This window comes from Carassius auratus, chromosome 4 (assembly GCF_003368295.1).
Source record: "Carassius auratus strain Wakin chromosome 4, ASM336829v1, whole genome shotgun sequence".
Lineage (NCBI taxonomy): Eukaryota > Metazoa > Chordata > Actinopteri > Cypriniformes > Cyprinidae > Carassius > Carassius auratus.
In genome coordinates, this window is record NC_039246.1 from 19,448,896 (window position 1) to 19,473,669 (window position 24,774).

Genomic DNA, 24,774 nt, shown 5'->3' on the forward strand with positions numbered 1-24,774 from the left:
GCGCCCTCTGTCGAACAGACAGCGAATAGCAGTCACTCATCTTATTCTAAGCGACCAATCAGATCGCTCGTTATTAGCAGGCCAGAGAGACGGCCGCTGTAAAGGTGACATTTAGCTTTGTGTTCACCGCGGCTCCTCCGATCAAAAACTAATTGTGAAAACAGAATAGTGGCACAAATATAAGCATGTCTTCTCTCAGGAGGACAGCGGGTGTCCTGCGAACAGGCCTGCAACTTTTCAGACGCGGACCTCAGCAGATGACCGTCAGAAAGTGAGTGTTTATCAGCAGGAAGCTAATAGGCTAACGTTAAGTAGTTTTGTTCTTAGAGTATATCGAATAAATATTATGTAGAGTACATGGAGGTTAGATTTAAATAGAAGTTGGTACCCTGGTCTTATTAGGTACAGTGATGGCATCAAACTGAAATACCTTGACAATGAATTTTCGCATTTATACATACAATGTTGTTTGCATGGGACTCCAAAATACAAGGTCCAAAAATATGGTTGGCAACCTTATTGATCAAAACACATGGTCGTACCAAGAGGAAAACGCACGGTAATTGGTAAACTATTTAATTGCTTGGTCTAATAATAAAACACAACATATATCCTGCATGTTATGTTATAAAAGAATGCATTTACTTGCGTGTTTATTTTTTTTACTTGTTTGTTCAATGCAGATAAATGTTTGAGCTTTGCAAGACCAAGACATGCACAAATATTTTATGTGCACGTTAAACAAATGTAATAATTTGTGACCGATGTACGCATTAATATATGTTCTGTTTATGCCAGAGTTTCTATAACTTCTGGAAATTGGGGTTGCCCATAGTCCCTTCTACTTTTATTGCTATGTTTAGTGTTAAAGCACAACACTTAAGTCGCTTTAACTGTAAAAAGTTAGCCTTCTGTACACTACTTGCCAGAAGGTTAATATTGTATTGCTTAAATTGAAAGACTCCTTTCCCTCTTATCTCCTCCATTGAATTAAAGTGATCAGGGTCTTAAACTGGGGAAAAAAGTAAGAAACTGTCTTCAAGGGTCTTCCCAGAAAGTCTATGCAATCTGGCAACCTTTCTGAAAATTACAAGTATGGAATACAATCTTTTCTTTGTAGAATGTAAATTATACTTTATGTCTGATGGGTAAAGGGTGTAATATGTTGGTGTAGTTTAGTTGTTTCTTGCATATACTATCTTAAACAGACCTTGTTCCAAAAAAAAAAGGTTTTCATATATTTACAAATGTCCATATATATTTGCTCAGCATGTAACACTATTGGGTTTTCATTAGCACTGCTAGACATTAACTTTCACGTACTTACTGGTAATCTTCCTGACTGTCATGTTTTAGGGCAGGAGGAGGCCCTCATATTGAGCCCCAATACAGACAGCCTCCTCAGCTCACCAAGAACCAGAAGTTTCAGGCAGAGCTGCTCAGCGGTGCCATGTGGTTCTGGATCCTGTGGCACATCTGGCACGACCCAGACGCCGTACTGGTGAGGGGAAACCACATCATAACAGATGTTTTTAAACATTTATAATAAACAGACCACCAGACACTTAGCTAAATGTCTCTTTAGGGTCATTTTCCATGGCCGGACACTTCAGCTTGGACCGATGAGGAGCTGGGAATCCCACCTGATGATGAAGAGTAGAGTCGCCCTCAACGACCCAATCTGCGTACGCATTTAAAGGGATAGTTCACCCAAAAAATGAATAGTCTGTCATTAATTACTCACCCTTATGTTGTTCCAAACCTGTAAGACCACGGTTCATCTTCAGAACACAAATTAAGATATTTTTGATGAAGTCCCAGATCCTTCACATCACATGGACTATTTTAATGATGTCCTTCAGTTCCCTTGATGTCTATGGAGGGTCAGAGAGCTCTTGGATTTCATCAAAAATATCTTCGTGTTCTGAAGATGAATGAAGGTCTTACAGGTTTGAAACGACATGAAGGTAGAGTAATTAATGATAGAATATACATTTTTTGGCAAACTAACCCACTAACTCATTTAGATACAGGAGAAATCACTTATTTCACCAGTGCAGTTACCTGGTGTTGCCGCAGCATGCATGACTGATATTTCTCTTCTCTGCTTTGCATTTGCAGATGTGCACCAGATCGCAAAACCTGCACATTTTCTGTGGAGGAAACTGAAAGTTCCTGTCATGTATATGGACTTATTATCAAGTCTAATTGTAAAAGTTGCATTACAAAGTATAAATAAAAGCCACACACGCTTCAGTTTGTCAGAACAGTGTTTTATCACTTAACATTTGGTAAAGGGGGGAGTCGAGGGGACAGTGTGATCTACAAAATTAAATAAATTGCATTGGAGAAATTCCATCACATCCAAAACTTTCATCGAGAACTCTGGGGAACAGAACACAGCATCTTAAAACACAGCGACATTGAGTCTATACCACAGATGAAAAGGGAAATGAATGCTAGAGATTAATAAATACTGTACAATGAATGCGTCAGAGCAAAGGAAACCTGTCTGAAAACCAGCTCCACTGATCAAATATGAAGGAGAAAGATGTAAGGGTGCTTGTCTATATCAAAGGTTAGTGAACAAAAACAGAGAAACTTTTTTTTTTTCTTTCATAAAACACATGCGCAAGACCAAAACTCAAAACGGTAACAAAGCCTGAGCCTATTTATCCAAAATAGTGCATTTGCTTTTTAAACCAACAGACCTCTTCCACAACAGTCGAGGATAGCTGATCATAATCTGTTGGTGCCGCTCCATGCACAAAGTCCAACAAACTCAAGAATATTTCTGTAATATATACTTCACAGCGGGACACAATTTTGTTCTGAATCTGGGATTTACGTCCACCAGACAAAATAAAACAAAAACAAGAATAAAGTAAAAGTATTGGGAATATATATACATTTGTTGGCAAACTTGTGGAAACGAGTATAAAACGAGACTGTATGCCAGTGCTGGTGATGAATTCAAAGATGTCACCTGTACGATGTTCCCTGAGAAAACGTTTCATAGCCTCTCTAAGAAATTCACACGCGAGCACCACTTTGTTGTTCCCGATGAAATTCTTTTGTCCCGCTTCAACAGGTCAGAAAGTCAACATAAAGCGACATGATTCAAACAAACTAAAACATTTCAGAGGTAAACTGAACAGGAAAAGTCATTCAGATTTAAGTAGCATTAAATGTGTTAACGACAAAATCCATAAAGCTAAACAAAAGCTCATTCCTCTGGAATCGGCAACATTCAAAATTAGACTCCTATTTACAAAACTATTCAATGCAAAAAAAAAAAAAAAAAACAGGAAACTCAATGCAATATAAATCCTTATATCTTTGAAATTAATAAATAAGTTACCCAGTCAACCAAAAAAAGTCAAAGCTAACAAAATAGAACATAAATTATGCAGAATGAGCGAAAGATCATGAGCATATTTAGTCCTCGCAAACTACATCACAAACAGTATTTCAGACGCGGCGCTTCAGGATGCAGTACCTCTCTGTGGCCACTAGACAAAGGCAAAGTAACGTGTGGCAACGCATTTTCATCCATTTCTTTTCCAGTGTAAACGCAACATTTCACTAGCTTTCGGAAGATAAGTTAAAAAATGCTTTCTAAATTAAACGTTTTGTTTTTACAAAACAAGGTACAACTCCAATGTATTTTCCTCAGCAGAACTTGAACAGTATACAAAAAGTACCTCAGAATATTCCTTTAAATCGCCTATTTAAGTCCACCGGAGAATTAATGTAGTATAAACAGTCGAATCATGTTATATCTTTGCCACTTTTTTGGATTTCTTTTGATGGTTGTACAATACTTTCCACTTTGAGAGGACTTCCTGCGCATCCTAAAAGTGCGGCCCACTAAATCGTCAATTCAACACTCAATGCTGTACAATTATTGCTTAAAGGGGCAGAGGGGAACTGGAGAAGGACTTCTAAACGTCCAGCACCATTTCAAAAGCTCATACATCAGCCTGAGACGATCAAAGGAGAGAGAAATAGGCAGATTGAGAATGACTTGAGGGGAATCCGAAGACCAGTGTCAGGGCTGTAGAGGGCCTGGACACTCATGCTACAGATGTGATAAGAGGTAGGGTGGGGGAGAGGACCTCCGACTATCCGTTTCTGTGCTTCCTCTTGAAACTGTTAATGTTGAAGTAAAGCAGTTTCCCTGTGCTGATGGATAATGTGTCGTATTATGTGTGATTGGTGAAATAAAAGTGAGCTGTTAAACATACCCTGTCACCTAAACGTGCACAGTGAGTAAGAGAACTGTGTGTGATAATAATCCCAGCGTATAAAGAAAAGCAGCGGTGTTGATTCTCTCCTCCGTCATGCTACAGGAATAAGCCTTTATGGTGGTTCATTTTTAACATCTTCCCAAACCTCTGTTTAGCCGTCGCCTGTCCTTTCTTAGGACGCTTTCCTGCAATAAAACCACAAAAACAGAGTCAATACAAGTGTGTTCTCTGAGAAACAATGGCTTTTTCAGTAATGTTTGCAACAGTTTTTCAGAGTCAGAAATTTGCATATGTTGAGAATATATATCGCTAGCAAAGCATCAAACTGACATACTGAAGTAAACTTTGAATCGCCCGTGAAAATCCCCCAAATCCAAATTTTTGGAATGATTTTGTAAACTCCCAAAACTGTTTTATTGGTAAATGTCACAAAAGTGGGTTAATGATAAAATAAAAAAATAATATTAAAAATCCTTTAAAAATGTAGTTTGGCTGAACTAATTTGGCAATAAAGGGTTTATAAGAAACAACAACACAAATACTATTATTGTTTCTATGATTGATTGTTTTTCTTTCTAAGAAATGGTAATGAGGGTTGTTCTGCTCACCTTTAGTGGCCTGGTTGCTGATGGGTGTGGGGTTGGGGGCGTGTCTTTTGGAGGGGTGGAGGGGAGGAGAAAGTGAGCTCTCTCTATATGAATCCTCCTCTCCGAGACTCCCGTCCTCTCCCTCGGGGCTGCGGGCTGCGGAGCAGGGTTCACTGCTGTCCCAGGCGTCACTGCTGCTGCTGCTGCTGCTGCTGCTGCTGTTCCCCTGACTGGACCACCAGTGCTGCTGCTGCTGTAACATATCGCCCCCTGCTGACGCCCGCTGACACAGCAGCCCCGCCATCGACAGCATGCCCTGAATGGCATCATCTGTGCTCGGTGAGGTAGGACGTTCTCTGTGGGAAACAAGTTTTCAATTTTAGCCCAAACAAAAAGAGAAGAAGGACGTAACTGTGCTAAGTTTCTCAGGACGGCCGTACCGCTTAAGCGCTTGCTTATGGTGGCCGCGCTGCAGGCCGCTCAGATGCTCCACAAAACTCCCTGAGTCTCTCGTGCTTCCTCCATCCTCTTCCTCAGAGCTCTCCGACTCGGAGCGTTTCTGTTTCAAGAAAGTGGGATAGAGAGCATTAAGATCAAGTGAAAGGAGGTGGTTCGCTCCTGGGAAGGACATCATCAGTACCTCAGGCGAATCTTCAGCTTCGGACTCCGAATCACTGTCTGAAGACGTGACATGTGGCGACTCTGTCCTGAGCTCTGTCTGCACAGCTAGGCCTGAGAGATGAGAGTAAAACACATTTCCTGTTACATTATAATCAATCACTGGTAATATGATGCTTGTGTCTGGCTTCAGTATTCTGTTAGCTGCTCACTGTGATTGACTGGTTTCTTGATAGTGCAGTGTAGTCTTAATTCATCCTCTCGCTTTTCTTTTGTCCCTTTTTCTTGTTGGCACGTCGACATCCTTTCCAGTTTGATCCCGTGTTGATGGAACTGCAACATTTCCACTGCAGTGACTTTGGCTGCCACATTACTGACAGGAAACCTCTCCCTGTGAGGAAGAACAACTGATGTTCAGAAGAGAAAAAGCCTTCAAAATATAACATTCATTTATTCATTTCATTACTATATTACAATAAACAAATGTTTGGGGTTGGTAAGATTATGACGATGATGATTATTATTTCCATCATCATTACTATTATTAACTTTTTAAAAGAAGTCTATTATGCTAACCAAGAATCAACGTATATAAAAACTGTAATATTGTAATACAACTTAAAATAAGTTTTCTATTTTAATGTGCATTTAAAAATGTAGTTTATTTAGTTTCTGCATCATGCCTTCAGTGTCACTTGATCCTTTAAAAATCCTTCTAATATTCTGATTTATTGCTCAAGAATCATTATTTATAAATAATATAATAGACAGACAGATAGATCTAGTCTATAGAAACTAGTATTAATCAAACTATATCACATCGAGAATTATGAGGTACCAAAGTTTTAGTAGTCAATATACCAATACCAGTGAAATTATACTATTATTGCTACTGAATTCCACACTGTTTATAAAAAAGTTCCATAATATAGATGTCTACACGTTAAACGTGTACATGTACAAGAAATCAATGACATGCAACAATTCAATGATTTCTCAATTAAGGACCCTCACCGCATAATTTTGCCATTACACAGCACCAGGCGCAGGGCGTTGTCATGAGCGCCCTCAACAGCTACTGCAGACACCTTCTTGAACTTGCCGTTCACTTTGGAGCTGAAGGCTGGGTCCTGTTACAAGAGAAGAGAGGTGTTTTTACTGGAAACGAGTAATAATTGCATGCTGCTAAAGCGGTGAACATATCCAATACCAAGGTGAAAATGTCCTCTGCAACTGGTTGATAGCATTGCATTACAGTCATATGATAAGGAATGATAAAGGCTAATGACATTTGAGCTTAATGCTACAGTGCATTAAAAAAATAAAACCACTCACCACCTCAGGAGGCCCGACCTCCAGTCTCTTTAAAACCTCCAGCGTGTGAAGCTCCAGGACATCCAAGTTAGAGGGCAGCTTGCGGCTGTGATGATGATGATGATGAAGGTGGTGTCGATGACGGTGGTCTCGTATCCACCGAGCGGCCCGATGTGCCTGATATCCCTTCTCCAGTGATGAGCGTGATACAGAGCACTCAGCACTTCCCTGAGATTTTCCTGCTTTATTTGATTCACCCTGTCGAAGAAAACACAGCAAATCAATGTAACTTGATCAGCCATGAAAGTAATGGGCAAACAAAGTAAGGAAAAAAAAAAAGAGTTTTTTAAGGATTAAGATTAAATATATTTGACGTTTTATTTAAAATAAATTAATTCTAATATAATTTGCCAACTAAAGAAAAAACATTTCAAATAACTTATTTAATAATTATATAATACATTTACTTTATACTAAAATAACATTTGCATACAATTTTATAAAAACATTAAAGGGATAGTTCACCCCAAAATTTAAATTCTGTCATTAATTATTCACCCTCATTACAAAACCCTTAAGACCTTCGTTCATCTTCGAAACACAAATTAAGATATTTTTGATTAAAATAGTCCATGTGACATCAGTGGCTCAACTGTAATTTTATAAAGCCACAAGAAATATTTTTTGTGCATACAGATAACAACAATACCGGCTTTATTTAACAACTTCTTTTCTTCTGTCAGTCTTATCCACGATGTCACATGGACTATTTTAATGATGTCTTTATTACATGTCTGGTCCTTGAATGTGTCAGGTGCATTGTGGTCGATGGGAGGGTCAGAAAGCTCTCAGATTTCCTCAAAATTATCTTAATATAAGATCCGAATATATAAACGAATATCTTATGAGTGTGAAACGACATGAGGGTGAGTAATTAATGACAGAATTTTCAATTTTGGGTGAACTGTCCCTTTAAGAATGACCAATCTAATCTATGTAAAATGTAATATAATTCTAATAAAATTTTAAAAAAATTTTTAAGCATGGACAATAGTGGCATATGAACTGTTCCTATGAAATTGCAAATTCAATATAGAAATAAAAAGCAACATATGCCTTAAAACCTGAGCGTTACTCAATCTCTTCAAAACTGCTCCACTTTTTCCGGCTGGTCTTACCTCCAGGAAGCGGATCTCCTGGGTCAGAGCTTTAATGAGTCGGCTTGGCCTGATATGGTCTGGAACCTCACTGTTGGGTTGAGTCAACTGCAGAGGAAACACAGTGAAAATGAGCATGTACAACAGCCACAGGAGTCTTCCCATAAACACAATGTAATGGTAAAAGCGGATATCCTCTCACCTCCCGCCTCAGCCATGTCTTCAGTGATGAGATTAAAGCTTTCACTCCGTCCACTAGATAACCCTGAGGTTGACATTTATCCTCCCGCAGCTCTGAAACACAAACATGTTTCACTCGGAATCTTCCTTTGATCACGATGCTTTATCTACAACTACATGTATGCAAGGAATAATTTACAACGGACCACTGAATTACTGAAAATCCTGCCCTGGACTAAAGAACTGCATGTGTAGTCCCATCTCACTCACCTTTAAGGGTCTCCAGAAGGTTTTTGGCCACATACCAGCAGATGGCCTCAAAGTATGGGAACTTAAAGAGATCTGGAGTCTTCAGTCTGCGTTCCATCTCATAACACCTGAAATGTGGATGGGGAGGTAGTTCAATTACAGCAGGAATACGTTTAGAAATCTGAATTTAACTATAGTGACAGCAACAATCTAGAGAAGATCAATCAAAAGGATATATATTGAAAAATTAATTCGGGGTTTTACCTGAGCTGCATGCCTATGTTTAAGTTATGCAAGAAGTTCCCACCAAAGGCCATGGAGTCCTGAGAAGTGAGCACCGCATGGATCCAACCTGTAGAGGGCAACAGAGATCAACATCCAGGCCTTTGTTGAGCAGACCTAGTTCATTTTCACATTTTCACTTAAATATAGAAGTAAAAAAATATACAACTAAAATATTAAAAGATTTAATACAAACCTTTCAAATCTTATTTATTAAAAATCAAAATAAAACTTTTTGAAATATATATATATAATATACATACACACACACGCATATATATATTTAAGAAAAACACGTTTGTTTATATACTAACTATATGTATATGATATAATTTGTGAATGTACACAAGTAAATATTTTCAAAATATATGCTGTATGTGTGTTTTATATGTATGTATACATATATATATATATAAAACACACATATTCTGTAAACATATATTCTGTAAACAAAAACGTTTATTTTGGATGCGATTAATTGCAATTAATCGTTTGAAAGCACTATTTTAAATGTAATATTTTTATTTAAAATTGTAATTAATTTGTTTTATTTTATCCAGACTGGGTTAAATATACAAAAAAAAAAAAATCAAATAATAAAAAACACAACATTACTTACAATACAATACAAATATCACTCATAGGGAACAAATAACTGATGCTTCAGAGACTAATCATAAGTTAATCACAAATTTAAATCCTAAATAAACATAACTGTATTCCGTTGTGTAATTAAATTAGTTATGAAAACACTAATGATTTCAAAGGGGGTTGCATCTTAATATTTTCTGTAAAAAGTTAGAATTTGTTGAATAATATTAATTTGTGGTTTTGCCTGTTTTTAATGAGCACTTTGCCACCTGCTATTTTAAGGCCGTTTAGTAAAGCGCTGCTACTCTGATGCTTTTGACTGGTTCTCTTGTATGAAGTTGCACAACACCATGTCTATCAATTACATCAATCCACACTGCGGCTGAAAGCTTTAGACTACAACCTGTGTACAAGTTGATTAATTAGGAATTTAGAAAAGTGATCAAAAATGTAAATTTAATAATAGTTACACTACACTTACACTATAATTTAAATAAGTTAACTTGTAATCTGTAACATTTCCAAAGTAACCTTTCCAACACTGTTCAGCCTTGACATTCACAGACATCAGCAAAACACAGTGTACACACACACACACACACACTTCACAGCAGAAACCAGAGTGTATACAAAGACATACAAATCCACATCAGCGAAAAGCCAAACACAGAGTCACCGCACACCCACACTGACAGAAACATCAGCGTTATCTCTCCGTCTGACTGCATGTGTATTGGCCACCGCGTGCAGACATGATGCTACACAACAGGGGGATTTCTGCTTCGTCATGTGTGACGTTCTGCTCGAGGGGGGAACCCAGACGCTCACTTTCACACACCACAAACACACACGCTGTGATAATGAATCCCTGCGTCTACTACCTCTGCAGTGCTAAAAAGACCATTTACAGCACTTTAAATGCATGCCGCTTCTGACGGGTGATTAAAATAACACCCGTATACTTTTCCTTCTACATTCCTTCCATTCGGTGAGACGCATGATAACTGCATCACAGCCCCTTCTGAGTGTTTTTATTATGTTTTCCACGTTGCTCCGTGAGGAACGTTGCCCAACACTATAACAAGAGTCGACGGTGTTGGACACCGATCCACATTTTCCTGGCAGGAGCTCTAGGAAACGGCCTGAGATTATGTTCACCTTGCCGTACAGTGTACGTGTGTTTCCACGAAAGCACACTTCCTATTTTGTGTCGTGGGGTCAATCAAGGACACACAAGGTGTGCTGTTATTGAGGTCAATGACAAATAAGAGGTACAAAACAAAAAAAACTACTTCTCGTGGCAATGTACTCCTTGTATTCCTGTTGATTTCATATGGTCTTGAGATATATTTACAGAATTTATCGACACTAAAAATGTCATGTGGCGTAACCATCAAATAAAAAGTAATACCATTTTTTCCCCTTACGCCTCGAGCATGCGAGCAACCAAATCTTAATCATCCATTTCAAAAAAGGTTTATAAATGTATGTTTTAATGTTTAATGACATAACAAATATCATGAATTATTATAAATATCATTGCTTTTTGGGAAGTCACACCACATGACATTTTACAACCTGAACTCTTCTTTTCTTGACAAAAATGTTTAGATATTTTAAGAGACTTATTGACCTTGACACACAGTCATGAGAGACTTTATGATATAATCTTGTTTCTAGATGTTGGTTGCACCACATGATTTATGATAATATTATAAGATAATGGCAACCAGCTGAGGTTTTCTTTAAGACCTTCATTATTTTAAAGATGGTTGTTTCTTTGATAAAGACAGCTGTAGAACCCTGGCCTTTTTGACATGACACATTTTTTTATGAATATTTATTTTATATTTTAATTCGAACCTTTCAGAAATAATTAAAAAACTGGGGATGATCTTTAAAATGGACTCTAAAGACGATAAAGAAGTTCGGCCGATTCTGTGTCCTCACCAGGGGGGAGGAAGATGGTAGTGCCCTGCTTCACCACACATTTGTAACACTTGTCGACTTTATCCCCGAAGAATACTTCGCTCTGATTGGGTGATGAGCTCCAGGACTCATATAGTGCAAGGTTAGCCTTAGTCGGCTTGATCAAGTAGAAAATCTTTTCTCCCTGCAAAAAAAAAAAAAAAAAAAACACGAACAAAAGCAGCCTTATCAGCGCTTATCACTTACATAACAGTAACACCACATGACTGGATGGCGATATACAAAAGTACACTTCATAAAACAGATTCACGTCATCAAACAGGCCTCGGATCTTACCCAGAGAACATGATACCACACTGAAGTTCCTCCAAAATCGATGTGGAAGTCCGTGTAACTGTTTTTCATCCCTATGAGGCAATACTTCTGCACAAATGGTTTGGGGAAGAACGAGTCCTCGGGCCAGTAGTTCTCCACCCAGGACATCTTCTGCACAATTTCAGGAACCTCCACCAAATCGCCCATCCTAAAACGGATCAGAAACACACAAATCAAATTAAGTCTGATCACTCTGCAGTATTAACCAGTAATAAAAGGTTTCCCACACAGACAAACCTTGTATCGGAGAACTCCAGGCTGATGAGATTCAACACTTTTGGTCGTTCTGGCTGGTAGTAATATTTCACAAACTCTCCCAGCTTGAGCTTGCTGTCGGCCTGCCTTGCCACATCAATCACGTCAATGACTTTATTTGCACCTGGAAAAAGAAAGTGGGATATTTTTAAATTGGGTGTGTGTTTACAGGACGGATCTTCTCATCTATAATTCTCTGTTATGTCGGTTTCATAAACACAAGGTCTGTAACGAGGCTTTGGAGAGACACAGCTGCAGGGCCGCAAATCATGAATGACAGCTGAGGACCGGAAACAGCGCTGGACAGCTGCCGGTGAAGTGACTGCAATGCCTCAACACACACACACACACACACACACACAGCTGGCCAGAGTCTGATGACAGGGAACAGCTGGACGAACAGTCCCACAAACACAAATGAGAAAGACTCAAGGCCAAATTTGGGAACCGGACATAACTGCAAAACTCTGCACTGTTTTTGAATCCAATCTAAAAATGTTATTGTCATCATTTATTTCCAGTGATATTAAATTAAAATTCTGTAGACAACATTTTAAAAGGCAAGGCATTTAAAGTCCACCTCAAAAAGAGTCATCATTTATTTATCTAACATTATTTTATTATTATAAGTGAACGGATCAGTGTTTTTAGTATTTTATAATACTATTTTATAATATTAAATACTATTAAACTATATAAACACTATTATTATACTATTAAAGTATATATATATATATATATATATATATATATATATATATATATATATATATATATATATATATATATATAATTTGAAGTGGCTTAGATTTTAATATTTTCAGTTCAATTTCAGTATGTTTTAGTAATTTTATGTGCTTTTGTCATTTTAATTAGTTTATAATTAGCTTTAACTTTTTATTTAAAGTTTTAGTATTTCAAATTTAATTCCAAGGCAGCATTTAAAATTTTCACTGAAGTTCAGTTTTTCATCCAATATTTTAGTTTATTTTAGCTTTATTATTACATTTCAATTACAGAAAATGAGCTTAAAAAAAAAGACAAAAAAAAGTCAAATCTAACAACAGTCAACAGACTGAAATTTAAGACAGTTCCAGTCCCCATTAACTTTCGTTCAGTATAAAAGAGCAGCTCCCTAAAACACTCCCCAAAACCTTCTTTTATGCTCCACAGAATATTCCAGATTTGGAACGACATGATAGTGACAGAAATTTAAGGTAAACATACCTTTGACTTCTGTTTAAAATTGTTCTGATAAGTAATGTGGCACACAACTGGTTAAAGTCTGAAAGTCTGACCACACACACACACACACACACACACACACACACACACACATAAATATGCTTCTCTAAATTTGGCCATATATGGAAGGATGAGTGTTACTTTTAGTGTTTTTATCTTTTCTAAGAAAAGAAAAGCAGGTGTAGGGGAAAAAAAAAATGGAGGAAACGACAGACAGAAAAGGTTAGGGGTCTTTTGTCTGTGCCCAACTGGCTGGGTAACATGATCTGATGAGTGGCCCGCTCCCCCCTCGCTTTCAGTCTCTCTTTTTCTTTCTCTCTCTCTCACACACACACACACACACACCCACACCCACCCCTCTTTCCCTCAACACCTGTTACTATTAAAACACTTCCATCTTAAAGATCAGCGGCGTGTGAAAGAGGGAGCCATGTAACATAAGCGTTGAGATGAAACAGCTCTGTTGGGAATCTGAGCTCAGACTGACTGTGCTGTACAACAGCGTTGTAACTGGAGATGAAATGTTTAAGGCCTAATGTAGAGGAGAGAGAAGATAACCTCCACAGCTGTACAGGAGTTGGGTCTAAACCCATTCACTACCGGCACGGACGGATAAACACAATCACAATGCCACTCGGTAATCTAATGCTTTCCAGTCCGATGTGTTTGAGTAAAAGGGTGTATCTTCATCTACACCTCAGAAACTTTACCATGCCTTAAATTTATTTTCCTTTATACGGATGGATTTTATTTTAAGCTTCACTCAGGCTATGAAAATCACAGATTTAAATCATGATGGAAAAAACTAAGTAGTCAATATAATATAATAAGCATTTTATTATGTGCAAATGCATAGATTTACTTATTAAATTAACATCTTTGACAAATAGAAAGCTCAATAGAACAGTAAAAGAACAGCATTTATTTGAAATATATACTAGCGCATATAAATCCAGGTGTGTATACGTGTGTGTGTGCATGCATGCATATATAAGTAATACACATAAACACACGTGGGGTAGGAGTCCAAATGTGTTATTGATCTAATTGTGTCTCTTTTGCTCTAGTGCTCCACTTGTCAGACACTCTCTCAATCTGTTATCTGACAGACAGTAAAAGCAGTGTGCACACTCTTACCCACGTAATGCTCCACATCGCTGGCAGAGAACGAGGGAGGGGGCAGTTTAAGCCCCAGTCCATCCAGGTCATGGACCACTATGGGGTAATGGAAGCCCTCCCTCTCCAGGTAGCGCTGGGTCACCTGGCTCCCCTGCATTGGCACCAGAATCTCATGGCCACTTTAAAACAGCCAAGACGCACAGAAATCATTGTAAGTTTAAGTCTTATCAGGTAGGTGCAAATTCCAAAGCCATAACTAGATGTAACTAAGGGACTGTGATTATATCCTAAAAACACATTAGAAGTCAAAGTAGGAAAGTTCAAGGTCTAATCAGGTGTTTATCCAGAGGTGCATGTACCTGGCAAAGCTCCTGGCCTGGAGTTGCTGTACAAACACAGCAGTTCCTGCCTGAACGGGACGTGTGCCATCATTTGGCTCAGTGTAGTCATGCCTGTGCCAGTTTTTGCGCTTTTTCACTGCGGAAGAGAAGGAAACATTCAAAAGACTGATCCTGGAACACAACAAAAGCTATTTAGAAACACTTGTAGATGCACACACTTACTCATGTAGGGTCCATGGATGGGCTCACAGTTGGGACAGTGATAAACATCGATATCAGCAGCATGGTGCTCCACTACCTGAACACAACTAAAACACACACACACACACACAAAAACAGAGAATAAGTACCCTAATACAATTCTGCAGTAGCTACTAGCAAAGAACACAAACTAATTTAATTCTTAAAAATGTCAATTTGAGGTTAGCCAACATCCTTTTAGCCACATAATTTACTTTTCTTTGGATGAGAACATATCACTAAACATCAATTCATACACTAATACAACAATAAAACAAAAATATATATAGTGTCAAGTTAGGGTTGGGTGATATGACCAAATTCTCAGATCACGATATCAGTATTTCACGATATATATATATATATATATATATATATATATATATATATATATATATATATATATATATATATATATATATATATATATATATATATATATATTTTTTTTTTCCGTACTATAAGTCGCACCTGAGTATAAGTCGCATCAGTCCAAAAATACATCATGATGAGGAAAAAACATATAAGTCGCATTTATTTAGACCCAAGAACCAAGAGAAAACATTACTGTCTCCAGCCGCGAGAGGGCGCTCTATGCTGCTCAGTGTAGAATACAGGAGCACTGTGAAGTATAGAGCGCCCTCTGGCGGCTGGAGACGGTAATGTTTTCTCTTGGTTCATTTCTTTTAGTTCATTTCTCTCGGTTAATGTCAAATTAATTTTGATAAATAAGTCGCAGGACCAGCCAAACTATGAAAAAAAAGTGTGAAAATACAGTATATATATATGTGTGTGTGTGTGTGTGTGTGTGTGTGTGTGTTTTGAAACATTTTAATTCATATAAATAAACCATGGAAACATGAACTAGATGACGTCATGCGCTAATTAGCATATTTATGACGTAAGTTCGTCGTATTGTATTGCCTCCCTATGCTCACATACTGCAATTTAATTTAGCCATTTCATTAAATTCTCAATAAAACTGTTTTTATTACTATATTTTAATGTTTCTGTTGTCAGACAACGGAATGAATATTATAAAAAATGAAACGCGGTCCACGACATAACCAGCTCTCAAACAGTAATCTGCACTAATGAAATTAAATACACATACGATAAAGTCAGTGGTTGTGCTGTGACTGATGTCGGTTATACTTGCTTGTAAAATAGAGTTAGAAGCAACAGAATATCGGTTTTATTTTATTTTTTTTACTGAAAGTGCGGCTCCTCTCTGCGCTCGCTATACACCGCAGAAGCAGAGAGAGAGGCTCGCGCTGGGAAAGAGAGACCTCACGCTCGTGCGGCAGCACCAGAGAGTCTCAGAGACTGAATAATGATTGCCCAAAAAAAAAAAAAAAACACTAGATTTGTCCTTTTTTTGTAAAATAAATAAATAAATAAAGCATCCACCCCGGCAAATCGTACCCTGTGTGTGTGTGTGTGTGTGTATATATATATATATATATATATATATATATATATATATAAAAAATGATCACAATAGTTATTGCTTTAGATATGGTCTTTACAATATCAAAACTTTTGATGCCACAGAAATGTCTTAATTCTTGTCACCAGTGTCATTACCACAAAACACAAACAAACAACAATAACAAAAAACCCTGAGGACAAGTACACAGAATAAGGAACTATTTACAAGGAATAGGACAAAAAACACTACAGTAGAATAATTAAATAATAAATTCGACAAATTGTTTAATCAAATGTTTAAAAACGCTGCATAATCTTGATACAGCATCGTCGACACCAAGCTTCGTTGCCATTTCTTTCTAGGAAATGAATGCTTTCTCTGAACCTTTAAAGTCTCTACCGCAAGTGATCGTACAGGTGTGGATATATCTGTGTAACTCCACTATTTGACACTCAGTGAATTCAGAGAGATACTGTTCTCTCTTGCCTGACCTCCGTTGAATGAGAAACGAACCAGAGAGAAGAGAAGAAAAAAAAAATCCCAGAATGTTTGCTTTGGTCAGCTGTTTTGAATTTCCAAAACAAACTCAAAACTAACATTGTTTAGGCTTGATTTTGTTCGAAATGACGTCATATCAGTTCATTCTTCGATTTAGTTTGAAGTATATCGGAGCCTTTATACTCACTTCTGTAGATGTGGCTGATCACGAATGATTCGCATGAACATGAAACACATTTAAGTAGATCGGAGGATGCATTGTAGGGCTGCACGATTAATCGAACGCAATTAATTGCAATCGCCATGCACATTTTGACAGCAGAGCCGGTTCTGTGATTAGCAGTAAATCTCCATCACCTCTTTTCAGGTGAAGCAGCATTTACTACACAGAGCCGTAGTTCTTTGACAATCTATGTTAAATTGTTTGTGATAATGACAGCTGTTTGCGTATCTTTATCTGTATAGTAAATGCTGCTCCATTTGACAGCACATTAAAATACCACATTTAAAAACATAAAAAAATTTTTTTTTTTAAATCACATAATGTCAGTCGAGAGTTTAAAATAAATACTTATGTGAGATGATGTGGCTTCTTAAACAGACTAATTAAGGCACACAATATTCCTTTGTGTTCTCAGCAGTGATAAAGGCTATTTCGATTAGATTGTGTACATCAACTCCAGAGTCAAAACAATGGAGGACTGATGACAGCTCACTCAGGGCGGGTCTAAGGTAAACGCTACTGTCAATCATCAATCGTGGGAGGGCCTGGACTGTGTGACGTCTCAAAGACAAGAATCATTCATATATATATATATATATATATATATATATATATATATATATATATATATATATATATATATATAAACACTAGGTGGATCTTTATCCTTATAGGGTGGTTGTGTACACACACTGCCAACACGCATTTAAGTTCAAACACCTTGTAAAAGTGCATGTCGCATTCAATGACCCCTTTAAATGGCCTGTATATTTTTTCCTATTACAGTTACAAAAGTGATTTAGTCAAGAGCTTTTGTTGTTTGCTTAAACATGAATGACAGACAGCAGAAATATTATACTGCCAGATCCAATAAATTATTATACATGTTTTCTTTCTCAGCTGTTTGCTTTCACTTAAGACCTACACACTTTGTTTACAAAGATACATGCAAAGACAGGCATTTAACCACTCGAGGTCTATAAAGTGGCAAAATACCTGATACATACTTTGTACTAATGCTCTGTGAGCACCGTCTTGACATGCATGCGCATGTAGCGAAATAAGTTCCCTTTTGCTGCCGTGCATTTAAACAGCTTAGAATCATTTTTTTTTAAATGCAATGCATAAAAACATGCAAATTATATGTTTCCACTGGTTAATCATGTCTGTATATCGCACACCCCAAGGGTAAACAAACATAAAATTCACAATAGTACAATCCAAAAGTTGAATGAAGTAGATGTGAAGAAAGAACCACACATATCATCATATGAACATAGTATAAACAAAATCAATGCATGACCAGATACCACCACATTACTCTATTATATACTAAAGTGGGTCACCCCGATGAATGGTCTAGTGAGGTTTTATTCAGAGTGAATATCAATGATGTAGAGACAGCTGAATGTTGCATGGGACAATGGTGTTACTATCTGATCGTTTTAGAAAACACTACAGAATTGTACATCGTTTACAACTGTGTACGTCAAACATTGTGTGGGTGGGTGATGATACAATCAACAGGGCGTTGCATCACAATTGTGGGATTTCCACCATCATCCATGTCACTCAAACCGCAGGCCAAAGCACCTCGCCAAACAAGCCAAACTGCAACCACAAACATAACGCTCAGCCACCCACACAAACACACATTCCAGAGTCACGCTGCCAACCATGTGACATCAGCTAGCGGAGTTTTGACAGTCCAGCGACAAGAGATTTACTCAAACAACTGGGGCCACACAGGAAAACACAGAAAAGTGCTGACACTCACACAGACACGTTTACTGACGCTTACTGTGATATTTGCTCTACTTAACAGATGAATAAATAACAGATGAACTACTGAGGTAACAAAAGAGCACCTATTATGCCCCTTTTTACATTAAATATTGCTTTTGGGTGTCCACAGAATGTATTTTTGAAGTTTCAGCCCAAAATATCCAGCAGATAATTTATTATAACAGCTGGAAAATGTTATTTTTGGGGTGTGTCTAAAAAAAAGAGAGAGAGATTTTGGAGTGTATCGCTTTAAATGCAAATGAGCTGCATATTCCTACCATGTTTCCAGAAGAGGGCATCGCGTATACGTCTCGGCGAATAAACAGCCGGCAGAAGCAACATAACAGAGCGAGAGAACCGGTGTTTAGCCGTATATATGGGAAGCGAAACCGCGTAGTATTACAGAGCTCACACCGTACTAACAAATACGGTTAAAATGCTAAGCACTAAAACAAAATTCACAAAGAAGTCTGGAGTGATACACGTATTTAGGTCGATTTTGAGGTGCATTACCTTGAAAAATGTAAGTTATCCACAGCTTCTTAAGCAGCTCAGATGTCGGGAGAACATGAAGACTCTTATTTTCAGTCTTATATCAAACACAGAGCATTGGGATTGCTTGCGAGACATTGTTGACGTTACAGCTGTTCCAACGCGGAGATAATGGAGGATCACGTACAACCGCTGAGGGTGGAAACTATACCAATGCAGGGCTGTCAATCAACCCCGTGGTAGTTCCTATGGAAGGTCAAAAAGCTCTTGGATTTTATATATATATATATATATATATATATATATATATATAAATAAAATAAAAAACGTAATTTGTTTTCTAAAGATGTACGAAGGTCTTTGCTGGTAATGAAGAAGCTGGACATAGACGCATGTTCTGTAGATTGCAGGATATTGCCGCAACCATGTATCACAAGAGCAGTTTAACTCTTCCAGTTGCCCAAATGGAGTCTTCCTTGATTTCTAATATTGCTGCAGTAAACGCTTTGGCTCTCTCTTCCTTTCTCGCCATTACAATAGAATTTACATCAAGAGTGGATACTGTGCTATATGGGGCTGTTAAAATCAGCAGGGGACTTGAGCAGAAAGGTGATTCTCCTCAAAGAGACAGCCTTTGAACACAGGCAGAGAACTGAATGTGCTGCTGTCTCAGCTTTGATCTCCTCATTATTGCAGGAAACAGCCAGAAAAACCAGTAAAACCAGGAAGCAGAAAGCTGCTGTCATCCCAGACGAGGTCTAGCTGGTGCTAACTGTTACTTGGCTTAATCTTCTTTATATTTAGGCCAATACCATCAACACTATTCAGTTGGCAACAGTCCTCCCAATGAATGTTTTTACCATATTGTTTGATACTCGCAGGTGTGTATAGACCGTCATTAGAAAAGACCATCTGTCAGACATTATGACAGATGGCGACATTTACCAAGGTTGATATTGTCAGTAAAGTTCGAGAGAGATTACAGTGTGGAATCGTACAACTGTGGTCTAAAACCATTAGATTAACAATTCAAAGCCTGAAGAATTCATCGGATGTTTGTCTATTATCTCTATGATTCACTTGGAATAAAATCCAAGTCTCCAAATGAGATGGCTTGAACCAGTGCCACGACTCCAGCTTATGCTGCGATAAAGTCACCTGGGTATCACAGCCAGACAAGCGATGACACACGAGCAGATGGGGGAGGAAAGGTTTAGGGATGAATGACTCTACACCCACTCTTCTCCTCCGCTTCTCTCCTACGTGAACCAGACAATGAGGGAGACAACAGGGCGCTCGGATCCTGTCACTCAGTTGATGAATGGACTGAAGTTCTCAGCAGTTTGGACGACATAAAAACCAACACAATTCAATCAGCTTAAGGGAAATATAAAAGCTGTACTTGTTCCATACAACCAAAAAGGCTCCTACTATGCGCTACTGAACACACAATCCCATAATGCTTCAAAGTCATGTTAGAATAATAGCATTTATGAGAATGGTCCATGTGAACGGCGCAACAATGTCATAATAAAAGCCTTCGAAAAGCTCTTTGAACTTTGCACAAGAACAACATTTTTTGGTATAAGCCCAAAATCCCTCATTGAAAAGTATTTTTGTGTGTTTTGCCTAGTTGTGGTGAAGAACAGCTACACCTAGATCTTTACTTCTCCACTTTTCCATTCACCCAGCTTCACTCACATTATATGCCTGGCTCATTAAACAATCTTCATCTGATTGCATTCTCCCCATAAAGCTTTTTTATATACCAAGTGCTCCATTTATCTCCCTGCCTTAGTTTCATAACAGCATGTGAAGCAGGTCAGTGTGCCACATGCCTGGAGTTTAGTCAGCCTTTCTGTCACCTGAGTAACTGATTAACTACCAACCAGAGAGCAAAAGCACAGAGAAAGTGTTAGTCAGGAACCCTCGGATTCATTTTCTCTAGTGGCCAAAAACAACAAAGTTGTAACCGTGGTTTAAAGCCCAGAAAACAGAGTGTACTCATAAAAACTGGAGTACAATTCGGACTTGAGAAGAACAACAGAGTTCTTACTCACATTACTACCCTGGACAGTGGCAATAGTGGAAAATCAAATACAAAAGTAAAAAAAAAAAGAAACACCAATTCTAACTTATTGTCTGTATAATTCCTTAACAAATAAACCTGACAGTTTTATTGGATTAACCCACAACAGAGCAGGCAGGGGTCAACAAACCAGGCCCTGGTAAGTCAACACTAATCTTCAGGGCGTCTCCGGTCTGGAAGCGACTCACACTAGGCTTTTGTGGAGACTCAGAAGCACATTTAGGATTTAATGAGACATAATGAGTGGAACACCGAAACATCCTCGCAGACCCAGGGACCAGAGGAGGGAAAGTATTTTAACATTGCCTTTACTTGCCCTCTTTCTCTCCACAGCTCAGGCTTGTCAAGAGTGCACACTTTCAAGTTAGGCATATTGTTGTGGCAGATACATTTTTAAGAATGATCCGCAAACAGCAAGAAAGAGTCAAGTTTAGGCCAGTGTCAAGCCATTCTTTGTGTAATGCAGAAGGATTCCCAACTATGAGCAATTCGGAGCCAAACAAGTCTGTATTTGGGAAAGTAAAAACTTAGATGGGGTATACACACACGCATCTGCTGACCCCGTGTGACCCCTAAGCCTTTCTTACTTGGGAATCCACCCTCTAGTATACATCCAATACTCTTACTAGAAGTGTTTGTAAGTTGATTGTAAGAAAGGGGAAGAGTTTAAATCAGGCTAAATGACTGGAGAAGTCCGGCATACGTCACTAAAATCTGTTATTTCACCAGAAGTTCCAAGTTTTGTTTGTTCATAATAGTTCGTAGGTTCGGGAGAATTTTCATTTTAACTTCAAGGCGAGTTTAATTTTAAGACAAAGCTCAGGTGGACCAATGGTGAAACGCCAAGCCTATAAATAAACCAATGCATTCTTGAAGTTTCCAATTGAAACTTTGATGACACTCGGATCCCCAGAATTGGTTTTCTTTCAGTCTGAAAAAGGACAAAAGATGGTCTCAACCTGAGCTCTTTCCAGATTGTGTATTGACCTTGCAGCTCCATCAATCAGCAGATCTATGGCCAACTAAACTCACCTGTAACCCTCAAAGAGCTAAGGTCTCGTTAAAAAAATCTCTCCAGATGACACGTCTTCTAAAGAGAACGAAGCGTAGAATCTCATGATGCCCTCAGGGTTAGATTCACAGTCTCTTTTAAAATAATTGATTCACAGGTTCAGACATTCACCTCACGTGCGTTCAGACAGACATCCTCATTCTGCCACACTTTCCGGTGTCCGAACTCTACCCGAGAAGTTTCACATCTCTGATTTGGGGAAGATTGTGTCTTTTCGATCCGGAGAGAAGTGACACACAGAGCATGTGGTAACAGTTTTGTGCGTCACTGACGCTGCGGAATCACACTCGTTCCCTTCACTTCTTCTTCTGGCCTGCAAAGGCGCCAGTCTTCGTCTCGTACTCTCACAGGGTTTGGGGAATCTGGCAGCTCCGCAAAGTTATGCAAGACTTAATTCTCAACACCCGCAGAACCGCTCATTGTTGTACTGCCGGCAACTTCGCAAGACAGGAAGGGAAGCTCAGCCTTGGCTCATTTACAGAGAAGATTCTGTCTTGAAGCTTAAAGGCACCTACCTTTGGCAATATGTCAAAAATGTTCGCATGTCGAGGTGGATATGGTTTTGTTTGTGTATCTGCTTATCAGAAAAATACTTGTTCTGCCAAGGACTAAAAATGCTCATAACTTGTCTTGACACACACACACTGTATAATTTGTTTTGGCACAATCAGACATGATTATCATAAATACATACACAGCATATGCATACCTGTCAAAAAACAACTTTTTTTTTTTTTACATATGAACCTATATACATGTAAAATTGTAGTTCAATAAACTATACTACCTTGATCAATATTTGTAAAGAAACTCACTCAGTTGAGGCAAGTCTCAAAACAAAGATTAAAACTTTGGACTAATGACCATATAAATCATAAAACGTATAATTTAAATTAGAAACATCATTTTTCTCTAAGTTCAGCACGTCAAGCTCAAGCAGACAGATGATTTAAACGTCTAACGTCAGTTTCATAACACACATACAGATGAGCCATGTGGATTTTGGCAGCTCACTTCTAAAGGAAAGCAGAAAAATCCAATGGACTGTGAGAGACAGGTTGTCTTAAAAGTTCCCTGTACACAGTTATCACAGAAACATTTGGCAGAAATCGATCAATAACGCTTAAATCATATTCAAGTCGAGCGTGATCTCGTACCGTCATATTTAAATACCCCCATCGAGCGTCACCAGCACTTTCACGACAGCCTTGATTTAGAGCCAAAATACCCCCGTGGCAAGGTGGCCTGTACATATCAACCGATCCACATCTGTTAAGGAGGCCATAATTTACTTACCTGCCGTGGAACCAGTCTTTACAAATGTCACATTCGATCATAAACAGGTTAAAATCATAGGGCTGCCGGCAGACACAGTAGAGCGGGGCAGCCGCCATCTTCCTAATGTCCCTAAACAACGCTGAGCACTGTTAGGGGCGGGATTAAGGTCAGCGGAATCTCCCGAAGGGAAATAGGGGCGTGGTTAATACGAACGGAAATTGCCGAAGGAAAATCCGACACCACAGCGCCTGCTGCCACTGCAGACATGCGCTCAATCACGAACACTTGGAGGTTTCAATGAATGAAGATTGTAGGCGTACTACTTTTCACAAAAAAATCAATTCATAAATTGAAATGCTGTTAAAACATTAATAGGGTCCAAAAAACACCAGGTCATTGACCTACAGATCCCAAGGCGAGACAATAAAAGTAAAGCAGGTGTATATTATATTTGCATTGCATTTACATTTAGTCATTTAGCAGACGCTTTTATCCAAAGCGACTTTCATAAATACATACTACACGCTTTATTCATAAATAAATTGTCAGAAGAGTGAACAGAAGATATCTACGACAATCCTCTCTATTTGAATTCATAATCAGCGTGCTGCACGTGTACTACGTGATCAGGAGCGTTCTGTGACGTGCGCAGTGGCCTGAGGGCGGGGCTACGCCAAATCACACACACACAGGCTGATATCACTGGGCAAATATTCCTTTCTTTTCTTTCTTGTTTTGTTGTTTTTTTTTTTTTTGCCCTAAAGTGTTTTATTGTCATGGCGGTACAAACAAACAGGAAAATATTACATATAAATGTTAAAACTTTTCATTTAATAAAATGTAATCAATAAATAAATACTTAAAAAAGAACATTATTGTATAATAAAATAAATATTAAACGGCTATATTAAACAGAAATAATTAAAAATGTTTTATGAAAACACACATACATATACATTTTTGAATGTAATACAATAACACTGTTTCCATAACACTGACAAAATACAAATAAACAACATAAAAAGCATTGCTTTATGTACAATACGATATCAAATGACAAAATGAACACAAATATGCAGTCATATTAGAAGATCTAAATGAAGAGGGTGATATCTTCATTTAGAATGAATATCTCAATGAGATATGTCCTGTCTTCATGAAGTAGCTGAACAG

At 38.1% G+C, this 24,774-nt stretch overlaps 2 protein-coding genes across 3 annotated transcripts; one reads left to right on the forward strand and one right to left on the reverse strand.

Annotated features, from left to right (window-relative positions):
- The first annotated feature begins 58 nt into the window (after positions 1–58).
- LOC113061849 (NADH dehydrogenase [ubiquinone] 1 beta subcomplex subunit 2, mitochondrial-like) lies at positions 59–2,256 on the forward strand. The gene is made up of 4 exons (XM_026231322.1): positions 59–271; positions 1,357–1,501; positions 1,586–1,685; positions 2,122–2,256. The coding sequence occupies exons 1-3, from the start codon at positions 186–188 to the stop codon at positions 1,658–1,660; spliced, it is 306 nt and encodes a 101-aa protein (XP_026087107.1). The 5' UTR covers positions 59–185; the 3' UTR covers positions 1,661–1,685; positions 2,122–2,256.
- A 1-nt stretch (position 2,257) lies between these two features.
- On the reverse strand, positions 2,258–23,734 carry LOC113061837 (lysine-specific demethylase 7A-like). 2 transcript variants are annotated; one of them, XM_026231301.1, is made up of 18 exons: positions 23,620–23,734; positions 14,715–14,800; positions 14,511–14,628; positions 14,170–14,330; positions 11,770–11,911; positions 11,494–11,680; positions 11,179–11,341; positions 8,620–8,707; positions 8,377–8,483; positions 8,129–8,220; positions 7,948–8,034; positions 6,791–7,027; positions 6,470–6,585; positions 5,668–5,846; positions 5,478–5,569; positions 5,278–5,396; positions 4,859–5,193; positions 2,258–4,435 (listed from the first exon to the last, which is right to left on the reverse strand). In XM_026231301.1, the coding sequence occupies exons 1-18, from the start codon at positions 23,715–23,717 to the stop codon at positions 4,347–4,349; spliced, it is 2,496 nt and encodes an 831-aa protein (XP_026087086.1). In that variant the 5' UTR covers positions 23,718–23,734; the 3' UTR covers positions 2,258–4,346. The 2 variants fall into 2 exon arrangements, with proteins under 2 accessions (XP_026087086.1, XP_026087094.1); XM_026231309.1 differs by lacking the exon at positions 23,620–23,734 and adding an exon at positions 23,481–23,590.
- Between the last annotated feature and the right edge of the window lie 1,040 nt (positions 23,735–24,774).